Source organism: Acinonyx jubatus, chromosome C1, assembly GCF_027475565.1.
Source record: "Acinonyx jubatus isolate Ajub_Pintada_27869175 chromosome C1, VMU_Ajub_asm_v1.0, whole genome shotgun sequence".
NCBI lineage: Eukaryota > Metazoa > Chordata > Mammalia > Carnivora > Felidae > Acinonyx > Acinonyx jubatus.
This window is the reverse complement of record NC_069381.1, coordinates 31320001-31333053: the sequence shown is the minus strand read 5'-3', so window position 1 is coordinate 31333053 and position 13053 is coordinate 31320001. Positions and strand designations below refer to the sequence as shown.

At 53.3% G+C, this 13053-nt stretch overlaps 1 protein-coding gene and 1 long non-coding RNA gene across 2 annotated transcripts; one reads left to right on the top strand and one right to left on the bottom strand.

The window, feature by feature from the left end:
* Positions 1-667: 667 nt before the first annotated feature.
* On the bottom strand, positions 668-2812 carry LOC113599407 (uncharacterized). The gene is made up of 2 exons (XR_003420247.2): positions 2697-2812; positions 668-1002 (listed from the first exon to the last, which is right to left on the bottom strand). It is a non-coding gene; the product is annotated as an uncharacterized LOC113599407 (long non-coding RNA).
* On the top strand, positions 1330-2695 carry CITED4 (Cbp/p300 interacting transactivator with Glu/Asp rich carboxy-terminal domain 4). Its single transcript, XM_027059527.2, has one exon. It carries the CDS (start codon positions 1615-1617, stop codon positions 2167-2169), a length of 555 nt encoding a protein of 184 aa, XP_026915328.1. The 5' UTR covers positions 1330-1614; the 3' UTR covers positions 2170-2695.
* Positions 2813-13053: the final 10241 nt, after the last annotated feature.

Sequence of the window (13053 nt, the reverse complement as noted above, 5' to 3'; positions counted from 1 at the left end):
AAGGTTCAGGTGGCTCTCTCCTGGCCACCTGGAGAGACTCCAGCTGCTTTAAGGACACAGGCATTCACATGCTAGCTCTGGTTGTGCAGGACCCCAGGACGCCCACTTCTCTGTGTGCCTCAGTCTCCTTATCTGCAAAATGGGACTGCTAATCCATGCCCTGCCCCCATTAAGATGATTGTCGGGGGGCGCCTGGGTGGCTCAGTCAGTAAAGCGTCCAACTCTTGATATCAGCTCAGTCGTGATCTCACAAACTGTCATGATCAAGCCCTGCGTTGCGCTCTGCACGCACAGTGTGGAGTCTGCTTGAGATTCTCACTCTCCTGTCTCTCTGCCCCTCCTGCTTCCTCTCTCTCTCTCAAAATAAATTAAAAAAAAAAAAAAAGATGCTTGTGGAATGTAAAGCACTCTAAACATCCCAGTTGTTACCAGTCTATCAGGGGAAGGTGCAAGATCCCTGACTCTGAAGATCTCTAGAGACAGAACTAAATCCAGCCTTTCATTCATTTGAGGTACATTTTTGAGCACCTACTATGTGCCAGGCACTATACATGCCCTGCTTTATTTAACCCTCAGAACAACTCAGTAGGGTCAGTGCTGCCGTTGCTCCCATTTTGCAGATGAAGAAACTGAAGCTCAGGTGAATGAGTTTCAATTCATTTGATCATTTGTTCTTTCACCCAACCTTTACTAAAAGCCTGTTCTGAGCCAGGCTCTGGGCCAAATGCTGAGGATACAAGTCCTTCAGGAGACGTGCCTATAAATTACTTTAATAACAACCCAGTACATGCTTCCACCGACAAGTAAGTGGGAGCCCGTGAGGGAGCCTCGGGCTCCCCTGGGGTCATAGGGACAAGCAGTTAACTTTCCGGGGGACCCTGCACCGCTAAAGTGCATGTGTCCTGTGTAGAGATGGCAATCACAAAGCCATGTCTCGATCCTGTTAAGACTTTGGTGTGTATTCCCAGGAAATCCTTTCCACCGCTGAGCTTCGGTTTCCATCTGGAAAATTAAGAAGTTGAGCTTGTGATCCTACAGCTCTGGGGACCCAAACCTTTGGCTCTTCCCAACCCACCTTCCGGTCAATTTGGGCTTGGCCCCAGCCAGTCCCAGGCTGAGCAGGAGACAGCCCAAACCCCTTGAAAAGTGCAAAACACCCCTCCCCAGGACAGCTCTCTAAGCCTGAAGGCACAGCCTCGGGCCCAAAGGGCGGAGCTCCGGGAGAGGCGGGGCTGAAACCTGGAGGAGGGGGACAGGCCGGCCCAGGAGCGTCCCATTCAGCCAATGAGCGCCTGGGGGCGGGGAAGCTCCGCCTCTAGTATAAGATGATACTGACTCTGGGGGCGCGGCGCGGAGGTCTCAGAGCCCGAACCTGCGGGTGTGCGGTGTTCTAGCTGCCGAGAGCTGAGACCACGGGGCGCGCGGGACCTCTGAGTTCGGTGCGCCCTGGGCTGGACAGTAGCACGGGTCGAGTGCCGTTTTCCTTGGCCTGTCCGGGCTGCGGTGAGGGCACGGGACGCGGATCCCTCGCCGCGGAGGAAGAGCTGGCCGGGACCGAGGGACGCCCGCGCTGACCATCCGCCCCCCGCCCCTGCAGGCATCCGGCCCGCCGTCATGGCCGACCACCTGATGCTCGCCGAGGGCTACCGCCTGGTGCAGAGGCCGCCGCCCGGCGCGCCCTCCCACGGCCCCCACGCGCTCCGGACGCTGCAGCCGTACGCGGGCCCGGGCCTGGACAGCGGCTTGCGGCCGCGGGGGACTCCGCTGGGCCCGCCGCCGCCGCCCCCACCCGGGGCCCTGGCGTACGGGCCCTTCGGGCCGCCGCCTGCCTTCCAGCCCTTTCCGGCCGTGCCACCGCCGGCCGCCGGCAGCGCGCACTTGCAGCCGGTGGCGACGCTGTACCCGGGCCGCGCGACCGCGCCCCCCGGCGTCCCGGGAGGGCCCCAGTGCCTGCAGCCGGCGCCCGGCGCCCCGGCCCCACCGCCGCCCGCGCACGCCCTGGGCTGCATGGACGCCGAACTCATCGACGAGGAAGCGCTGACGTCGCTGGAGCTGGAGCTCGGGCTGCACCGCGTGCGCGAGCTGCCCGAGCTCTTCCTGGGCCAGAGCGAGTTCGACTGCTTCTCGGACTTGGGGTCGGCGCCACCCGCCGGCTCGGTGAGCTGCTGAATGCGGTCGGGCGCCTGCCTGGCGCGCCCGAGAGGAGAAGGGGATCTGACTGCCCGCCGGAGTCCGCACCCTGCGCCTGGGCCCCGCGCGCACCCTCCGTGAGGGTGGAGGCAGCGGGTTAGCGCACAGAGCCTGACGCCGGGCTGGGACGCCTGGCCTCACTCCAGGCCCTGCCTCCTGCAGGATGACAGTTTAGCTCCCCCTCTCTGTCCCGGAGCCTCGGCGGTAAAGTGAAGGGGACCGGACCCCCTTTCGGACTCCCGGTTCTTGGATTCTCTGTCCTCTCGGATTCTCCTCTACCCCACCCCCCAATCTGAGCCATTCCAGGCTGCTTGCCTGATGCCCCTTCTCTCCTTGTGCAACCTACTGCGGTCACTGGGTCCCTGGAGCCGCCAATCCACCGGGCCTCCACCCTGCTGCCTGGGCCCCCGCCTTGGGGAAGAGAAGATTGTACAGCCCTGATCCCTGCACAGTGGGGCAATGCCCCCCCTGGCCTCCAAAACCAAAATAAAACTGGGTCACTTTACAGTCTTGCGTTTTCGTTTCTTTATCACTTCAACAACCCTGCACTATATTTGGGTTCTAGAGTCCTGAGGCTGTTGGGGACTCTGGGTGGGATGGAGGCCACAGCCCCCGGCAGTGCCCAGGAGAGGAAATTGACAGTTTCTTTCAAAAATATCTGTGAGTTGTGCAACTGTTACATCATAATCTGGAAGGCAGAGGCTGCCTGGCGGTGGAGTAACCCACAGGCACCTAGGTTGGACTTCTCAGCCCAGAGAAAGGGTGGGAGAGCTTGGTGGTGCTGCCCTCACCTGTTTGTTCAGGCTGCACAGAGGCCAGAGGGAAGCTGGGTGGGACCTGACAATTCAGACAGTTCTCGCTTTGAATCCTGGCTCTCTTCCTTGGCCAAGACACCATCCATTCAAGAGGAAGGAGTGGTTTCAGCTGCTTGGAGGTGTGTCAGTTCAGGCTTCAGGGAGGCAGCGACATTTGATGTGAACAGAGCCTTGAAGGATGACCTTTAGGAGCTGGAGAAGGTGGCGTTTAAGTGAAGAGCCTGTTCAAAGGCAGGAAGCATACAAGTACAGGGCACGCACTAGGGCATGGGGTCTCTAGAAGGGACAACAAAGGTCTTTCCAGCCACTTTGTGAAGTAGGCAAAGTCCCCACTCTACAGAGGAGAGATGTGAGAGCTTTCCCAGGCCCGGCAGGGTTGTTCCTCAGTCCTGATCACCATTGTGAGCTCCTGGCCACCCTCTGCTATTGGCTCTCTGGAAAGATCCCTAGGTGTTTCGTGGGGGTGGGTGAAAGGCCAGGACAGAAGCTCTGAAGGCAAGGAGGAGGTCAGAGATGCCGAGGACCAGCTAGGACAGGGCAGTGGGGCTGGAGAAGAGAGAATGAATTCCAGAGACTCTGGAGAGGAACACTGGTTGGGCTTCGCTCTAATGAGGAACTTGTTTGTTAACATGACTCTTCTCTCCAGCTGTGAGTTCACTCAGGGTATACCGTGTCACCATGGGCTCTGGAGCCACCAGAAGGCATGGAGTGGACGACAGGAAGTCTTAGGCAAGTGAATAAAGGTCTCCCCTAAGATAATGGGGCTTTCTGGGACAGGATGGGAAGGACAGATAGGCTTCTGGAAAGGGACTGCCCTGAGCTCTGGGCTCAGAATGGCCTGTGTTTGCCCCAGCTCTGCCCAAGACCTAGAGATAAAAACAAAAACAAAAACAAAAACAAACAGGAGGCTGGGGGCACCTGGGTGGCTCAATCATTAAGCATTTGACTTTGGCCCAGGTCATGATCTCACCATTCTTGAGTTCAAGTTCCACATCAGGTGAGTTCGAGCCCCACTTTGGGTAAACATGAGCCCCTCTTTGGGTGAGCCCCGTTTCTCTCTCACTCTCTTTGGCACGCACGCACTCTCTCTGCCCCTCGTTCACTTGCGCGCTCTCCCTCTCTTAAAAACAAAATCAGGAAGCTGGATTGGGATGGGAGGCTCTGGCACTCTCCTGGACACTATCATGATTCCCTTCTCTACGAGCCTCAGTTTTCCCACTAGTAAAATGGAGCTAATATACTGGCCCTGCTATTTCATAAGGCAATAAGCCTCACAAGAAATGAGGAGCAAGGGGCGCCTGGGTGGCGCAGTCGGTTAAGCGTCCGACTTCAGCCAGGTCACGATCTCGCGGTCCGTGAGTTCGAGCCCCGCGTCAGGCTCTGGGCTGATGGCTCAGAGCCTGGAGCCTGTTTCCGATTCTGTGTCTCCCTCTCTCTCTGCCCCTCCCCCGTTCATGCTCTGTCTCTCTCTGTCCCATAAATAAAAGTTGAAAAAAAAATTAAAAAAAAAAAAAGAAATGAGGAGCAAATTCAGAGATGGGTTAACAAGCAGCTGGTAAAACACCAAAGTGCTCTCCATATGGAAGGGATTACAATGAAAACCCAACACCTGCCTCTTTGTAGAGGTAAGGCAGGGTGGAGGGAGGTGTAGAAGGAGTCCAGCTGCTGAGCTATTTCCAGCCCCCCATCCTTCCCAGCGGGGCTGCTGACAAATTGGACAACAAACAGGTGGACGGAATAGAAGGTAAGGCTGGGGCAGTCCATCACCTGGATCTCCAAATCCCTGATACCCTTTGGAGGATTCTTTGGAGGATGGAGTGTCCTTGCCAGCACATAGAGGCTTGTATTCTGACGGCCTCAGGATCCAGTTCCGGAAGCGACTCTTACTAGCTGCCTAACCTCAATAAGTCACCTTGCCTTCTGAGTCTTTGGTGGTGATCACCACCTTCCTGTGGCTCCAGTGCGTATCTTTCACCTCTTCTCTGGGGTTACTTCCTAAAGCGACCCACCTGTTGCCCTTGGGCTTGTGGATTTTACTCTCATACCCGGCCTGGGTCTTTGGGGTTGGGAGTCAGGCTCCCTCAAGGTTGGGAACTGAGTTGTGGCCCAGACGAGACATTTTCCCATCTTTTTTTTTTTTCCTTTCTTTTCAGACGAAAAGTTTCCCTGGGGCCGAAGCCCATTATTGTGACTCATCTTTTCAACGATGATTAGATTTCATCACAAAGTAGTTTTATTTTTTTTTCAAGACTTCTCTTGAACTCATCTATAAAATGGAAACGCTAATAGTTCCTCCTCGCAGGGCTGCAGTGGAAATGAATTAAATCAATTCACATAAGGTGTTTAGAACAGTGTAGTGTGTAGTTTAGTATCCCCGAGCCTGGGCTTTTCGGGGGTACCCTTATACTAGTCTTTCGAAAGGCTGTGTTTTAACCAGCTAGTGAGGGGTTTACTCCAGCAGGACCACTGTTGCAGGTTGGAGCCCCCAGGAAGCAGAGTCTGATGCGGTTTAGCTTGCAAGGAGCTTATTAGGGAGAGCCCTAAAGGTCAGCAGCTGTGGAAGGGAAGGGCCGGAGCAGATGTGAGCAGAGAAAGCTACAGAGCAGACCCAACCAGAGCCTTGGCCAGCCCCATGGGGAGCTCCGGTGGCAGCTGACCTTGGGCAAGGCAGCTCTTTGCTGCTGAGCAGTCCCTCTGGGAGCTGGCAGGGGACGGCTGTCTGCAGGGCCAGCAGCCCCAGTAGCCAGGACAACTCATGGAAGGGGGTCTGGGCAGCACGTCACAGAGTCCACCACAAGCACAGGTGGGGACACGGTGAGGCCAATGTCATAAGAGCTATGACAGCAAGAGCCTCCTTAAATTTGTGCTCTGGGTGTCTCCTTTGCCTCTCCTTCATCCCAGACCTGATTAGTACCTGCCCTGTGAGAGGGAAAAAAAAAAAACCTTTGCACAGAATAGCAACCTTACAGGGTTGATGTGATGAGACCGCATTAATACCTGCGACATGGCAGAAATAATTGAGAGCCGCTGTCACCATCCTCATCATCACTGTGCCAGCTCAGCTAAGTGTTCAACAGTCATTGACGAATAAATTAAATGAACAGTCTGATCCCAGTGTTTCCCAGGCAGCTTAGGCCGTCCGGTTCAGCTGATTGCAAAGTAATCCTCTTGAATTCCTAATCCGTCCTTGCCTCCCTCTTACGCCACCCCACTGCTGGCCGTGCTGGGTCAGGATCACTGAGTCCCAATTTGTTGACTGCCTCCTGTGTGCAGGCATGATGGACCTAACGGCACCCAGTAGGTGCTTTCTTTTCCAGCCTCTCCTTTAACCTCCATTCAACCCTGCGAATAACACCGCTAGGTACCTTTACCCCCATTTCAGAAGTCAGGGGATTGGGGCTCAGACTGATCCCAGAATTGCTCAGAATGAGCTCAGGATTGTTCTTCAGGTCACATCCCGCTAAGTGCTGGCATGGGCATGCCCACTTTGGTACTCCAGGGCCCTCCCCCTCCCCCAGGCTGGGGCTGGCCAAGGACCTGAGCCTGAGCGGAACAAGAGCAGCGTCCCAGACCTGGTTCTGCCACTTTGTGGCTGTGGGGTACAGGAGTCACTGAGCCTCTTTGGGCCTCAGTTTCTGTACAGTGGGGAGCGTAGTCCCTTTGGTGTGCGTGCAGGGATTCAGTTAAGACTAGGTTTCTGTGAGCACATTGCAAATGGTGCAGCGCTGCTTGTTGGGGTGAGTTGGGGGTGAACAGCCACGCATTCGACCCCAGGCGGCTGATCTGGAGAGGGATCCATGCACCCTGGCACTTGAGATGTGGGCCAGCCTGGAGCGCGCAACACAGAGTCACATGCGGGGGAGGGGGGGGGCGGTTCCAGGCAGGTTTTGCCAAGCAGCGCAGGGTCTGGGAAGTCCTGGGAGCTGATGGTGATAAACGGGTAGGGGTGGGTCAACCCGGGGAGGACACCCAGGTAAAAAGCCCAAGGTCCAACGTGTGCCAGGGCAGACAGAGGAAATGAAGCTACTCTGAATTCAGTGTTTCTCACGGGCCAGTTGGAGATCCCACAGGGTTCTTGTGAGGATGAACGAAGGTGATGTCAAGTGTCTGCCCCTGTGAGCTGCTCAGATGTCAGGGAGCGTCTCCACAGGGATGGGGAGACAGCCTCATCCCAACCAGCTTCCAGGCCCCCTCCACCCTCCACTGCAGTCTCCTCGGGCTCCTGATGCCTCTACACCTCGCCTGTGCTGTTTTCTTGGCCCGAAAGGCCCTCTCTGGCGCTTCCACCTTCACCATGAGGAGTCTTTCCCCCAGGCTGGGCAGCTCTGAGGACGGAACCTGATTCATCGCTGTCCTGGCTTCCACCCCACACGTGGCTCCAAGTGGGTGTTAGAAAGTGCTGGAAGGGCTGCTTCCTGGCCCTGGGCTGGGAGCCGAGACCAGAAGAGGGTCCAGGCCAGAGCCTGAGCTGGAGTTGGCAGCATTACTGACAGCCCAACCATGAATCTGTGACCTGAGGCACATTATTTGAGTGCTCTAAACTCAGGGCACCCGGGTGGCTCAGTGGGTTAAGTGTCCAACTCTTGACTTTGGCTTAGGTCATGATCTCGCGTGAGTTCGTGAGTTCAGACATGGCATCGGGCTCTGTGCTGATGGTGTGGAGCCTGTTTGAGATTCTCTCCCCCACCCCCACCCCCACCCTCCCTCTCTCAAAAAATAGACTTAAAAAAGAAGCGAGTGCTCTAAACTCAGTACCTGGAGGACCACATTCCACATTCCCCACCCCTCCTGCCTCACAGGTGCTAGAAGGCAGGGAGGCTAGACTGAGGGAGGCGGGAAATGCAATGCTTCCCCCGCATGTGGGGCCGCAGGCTTGATGTGCATGTCCCCCCCCTCCCACAACAGCTCCCAGAGGCGGCTGTCGTTACCGGCCTCATCCCAGCCTACTGGCCTCCTTCCAGGCAGCTGAGGCTCAGAGAGGTCAAGCAACCTACTCAACAAAACACAGGACTCTAGGGAAGAGGCTTTTCTCATCAGCAGGATGAGGGCTGTTGAACATCAATCAGCATCAAGTCCAGATCTCCCCCAGGGAGCAGGGGTGTGGCAGGGACGGGACAGAGAGTCGCCTACAGCTCATCAGGGGGTGCGCTCCAGGCGGACTTGCACCTTTGCCGCTTCCTGGTGAAAAGTTCCTGCGGTGGGCGGTGCCATAAAGTCGGCACTTCCGGTCAATTGGCACATCCTGGCAGCAAGCCCCACCCCCGGGCACCCAGCCCCTGCTCTGGTCTGGCAGAGAACATGAGTCAAGTATTGTTTGCTCTTAAAACAAACACACTGTGTTCAGTCAAAAGTAATATACACTTGAGGCAAAGTCATTTCAAACAATTTCGAAGGTATAAAGTGAAAATTCCAAGACCCTCCAGGTTTTTCCACATGCGCACCTGCGATGTGTACATTATGTTACCTGTGTTATACACACGTACACAATACGCATCTCTTTTTTACATGCCTAGGATTATACGGTTGTATATGATTGGATTTCGTTCTTTCGCTTAATGTAGTCTAGGAATCTTCCCTTGTCAGTAAACACGTCTCTCCCTCACTCTTTTTAATGACCGCATCGTGCAGAATCTGCTTAAACCGGTCTGTTGTCGATGGAAACTGAACTTGCTTCCTGAATTTCGCTGTTACTAAACAATGCTACAAGGAGCATCCTTGTGTATTTACCTTTGCACCCTTGTGGAAACATCTCTGTATAATGCACTCCTAGAAGGGGACTTACTGGGTCAGAAGATATGAGCAAGTAAAACCGTGAGAGCCACTGCCAAATGGTTCTCGAACTAGCTGTTCCCATTCACCTTCCTGCCAGCGCTGTGACAGCGCCCGCTGGCTCAGACCCTGGGCCACACGGGACGTTAGCAATGTCTTTAATTGTTACCTCCTTAAATTTCTTTTTTTTTTTTTAATTTTTTTTAACGTTTATTTATTTTTGAGACAGAGAGAGACAGAGCATGAACGGGGGAGGGTCACAGAGAGAGGGAGACACAGAATCTGAAACAGGCTCCAAGCTCTGAGCTGTCAGCACAGAGCCGGACGCGGGGCTCGAACCCAGGAACCGTGAGATCATGACCTGAGCCGAAGTCGGACGCTTAACCAACCGAGCCACCGAGGCGCCCCCTAAATTTCTTTTTTAAAAAAAGTTGTTTAATTTCTGTTTCTTTGATTATCAAGAAAGATGTTGTTTATTTGTATTTCTGGTCCTAAGAATTTCTTGTGCATACTCTTGCCCGTGTTCCTACCGGGCCGTTTGTCTTTTTGTCATCGCGGTATAAGAGTTCATTATATATTACAAATAGTAAACCTTTGTCTCTGGTAAATGTTGCAAATATTCTCTCCCCCATCTGTGGCTGGTCGTCTGACTTTGTTTATGGTATCTTTTGCCTTTGGGGGCATTTAACGTTCGTGTCATTCGTGTCAAAAAAAAAATCTCTCCATTCCCCCCCCCCCCCCCAATAGCTTCTGGGTTTAAATTCAGGACAGGAATGCTCTGGCCCTCCTCAGAGACAGCAGGAGACACCGGCCCCGTTGTGCTTCTGCCCCGAGTTCTGTATGCAGAGAGCAAGGTCAACAGTCTGGCCACAGGGGCTGAGAAACAAGCCCAGGTCTTGGTGTAATACGGACCCGGATTAAAATTCTGGCCTGGCCTCCAGCTACATATACGACACCGGGCAAAGCCACCTTACCACTCTGAGCCTCTGGTTTGGTTTTTCTTTCTAGTCTAAAATATGTATCAATACACACACATCCAACTGGTCAGATCAAATGAGCAAGGCTGACGTGTGTGTGTGTGTGTGACCAGCACAGTGCCTGGCCCACGGTAAGTTCCCAATAAGTGATGGTGTTTCCAACATTAGTACAGTAGGTGCTGAGTAAGAAGCAGCAGCTGGTTAACAGTGTCCAGACAGGAGGCCAGAGTGGGGATGGTGACTTCAAACAATGTCCCACGTAAACGGTGGAAGGATGGGCCTCTTCAGCCTGCAGAGGGAGACCCAGAGGCAGAAGGAGACATTTGTCGTTGACGCCTTCTAGAATCCAGTCATCCTTTCCCCCCCCCCAAAAAAAAAGTTTTCCTCAAATTCTGTTTGGGCAATCACCTCTCCTTCATGTAGTTTGGATAAGTTTGCCTGTTCCTCTCTAGGTGATTCAAAATAAGATAATACTAAATGGCAAAACGGGTATAGAAATCCCAAAAAGTTCTTCAGTTTTCCATAACTAGTCTAAATAGCAATGTTTTTTTAATGTTTATTTATGTTCGAGAGGGAGAGAGAAAGAGAGAGAGAGGGAGAGATCGTGGGTGGGGGAGGGGCAGAGAGAGAGGGAGACGGAGTCCCAAGCAGGCTCCACACTGTCAGCGCAGAGCCTGACGCGGGGCTCGAACCCGGGAACCGCGAGATTGTGACCGGAGTAGAAATCAAGAGTTGGACGCTTAACTGACTGAGCCACCCAGATGCCCTCAAATCGCAATGTTTTCTCTCTTCCTCTTCTTCCTCCTTCTCCTCCCCTTCTTCTTCACATCAAACCCTTTCAAGTTTCCAGCTGGTGCCCTAAACACGTGAGCTGTCTTCTTACGCATTATTATTCCAAGATACATAGAGGCAGGGAAACTGAGGCACATGGAGGGGAAGTGACATGCCTACTACCACACAGCTAGTAATTTATTGAATTTAATGTACTTAGCCTAGTACATATAATGAGCGATATTTAAGTGTCAACCCAGCTGCTGTACAAAGGGAACCAGAAAAGGTTTCAAGTGGCTTCAAGAGTAGAAAATATTTCTGTCTAGTTTTACTCAGTCACTCCGACCCAGATTGCTTCCTTCTTGCCCTGCTATCGATGACCCCAACCTCATGAGCCAGGTAGGCTGCTCGAAATCCACTTTGGCTTTTTTGTTTTGAGGGGTTGGGTTTTTTTTAAATGTTTTATCTATTTTTGAGAGAGACAGAGACCAAGAGGGGGAGGGGCAGAGAGAGAGGGAGACACAGAATCGGAAGCAGGCTCCAGGCTCTGAGCTGTCAGCACAGAGCCCGACACGGGGCTCGAACTCATGAACTGTGAGATCATGATCTGAGCCGGAGGCAGACGGTGCTTAACCGACTGAGCCACCCAGGGGCTACTGGGATTGGGTTTTTGTTGTTGTTTTGTCTTGTTTGTCTTTGTGGAGTGGAAGCTGGGTCAGCTCTCAGGAAGAGGACAGCAAAGAGGTAAAGTACAAGCAATGTTTTAAGGCCCAGATACGTACATTACTTCCGCCCAGATTCTCTTGACAAGAATTTGTTCACATGACCCCATTTAGCTGCAAAAAAGACTAGAGAATGTGCTTTCTATCAGTACAGAAAATGGGAGGGGTGGATTTGGGTGGGCAACCAGCTGTCTCTACCACAGCAGGTGGTAGTAATAAGTGGCTCAATGGAGATTAGAACTCAAGTCTCCCGTGCCCCAGAATACTTGGTGGGGGCGGGGAACGTGTTGGAGGTGTCTCTATATAAAGAGAATGGCTGGTTGGGGCGCCTGGGTGGCTCAGTCAGTTAAGCGTCCTGCTCTTTATCTCCATTCAGGTCATGATCTCATGGTTCGTGGGATCGAGCCCTGCGTTGAGCCTACTTGGGATACTCTCCCTCTCTCTCTCTGCCCCTCCACCACTCACACTTACTCTTCTCTCTCTCTCTCTCTCTCCCTCCCGAAATAAATGAACAGAGATTGCTGGAACTGGGAAGAGTTGATGTCCACACTGTGAATGTGCACCCTGGGTAATTCACTTCCTTCCTCCGAGTTCCGGTTTTCCTACATGTAAACTAGGGATGATAATGGTACTTGCCAAAGTTTATAACACATGCTAGGTGCTCACATGGTGGGATGGATGGAGTAGAATGGGACATGAGCACATGAAAGAAGAAAATGCCAGGGGAGGTAACAGTGTGTCCTCTGACCAAGTGGCATGAATGAATAAGGCTTGACTGGGAAGGACAACATGCCAGTGTGTCAGCGTGTAGGGCGGCGGTCAGAGGAGTGAGTGATCTACTCGAGTAGATCAAGGGTCAGAGAAGGGATGGCCCTTGAGTGGCAGGCTGGGGAGCTTGAACTTGATCCTGTAAGTAATGGGGGTAAGGGCATGCAGTCTTTGTGCAGGATGGAAAAAGAGCTAGGTTTGTGTTTTGCAAGCATCACTCTGACTGCTCTGAGTAGCACGAATTCAAGGGGGGGCCAGTAGAGAACTGGAGACGCTGATCCAGGTACAGACGAGCACCCCAGGACACGTGGTGGCAAGGTGGGTTACGTGGCAGAGACCGTAAACACAGAAGGAATAAGATTTAAGAGAGATTTGCTCTGAAAAAGCCTGGCACAGGATGTCTGGGGTAGATGGACCCTCTTGCTGAATGAGCTGTAGATTTAGGATTATTTAGGATTAGGTGTGTGGCTTTAAGCACCAGAATAACCGCAGCTTGAACAGAAGAAACCAGGGAGGTGGTCCAGGACTGGTGTGGTTATCACAGCGTCACAGGATCTAGGCTTCTCTACCTTATTGCTTCGTCACTCATGGGTTAGACCTCGTGGTCCCAAAAGGCTGCTCGGGACGCTCTATCAACATTCCAGCCAGAAAAAAGGAGGAAAGAGAAGGAGAAGGGCACTTTCTGGAAGTTGCCCACATGGAACCACAAAAAAGAGTCAGAAATGTTGCCTTTATTCTTGGTGGCTAGAATTGGGGGGGGGGTTCCTACTACTACAGAGGAAGTGGGAATGAATATTGGGGGTGACCGCAGTCTTAGTAATGGGCTACTAAAGTGGAGGCTATAGGAAAGAGAGGAGCCAAAACGATTCCCAGGAGTGTGGCTTAGAGGATGAGATGGGCTCTTGCCCGAGGTGGGAGCCGGAAGAGCAGGTTGGATAGCAGAGAGTAGGATAAGACCAGAAGGGACCCACCGGGACATCCAGGGTTCATGGCCAACTGGAGGAAGTCTGGATACATGGGCCAAGTGCTCAGTAGTGAGCT

Coding starts and splice junctions, on each gene's coding strand:
- CITED4 (XM_027059527.2), top strand. CDS start 1,615: ATGGCCGACCACCTGATGCTCGCCGAGGGCTACCGCCTGGTGCAGAGG.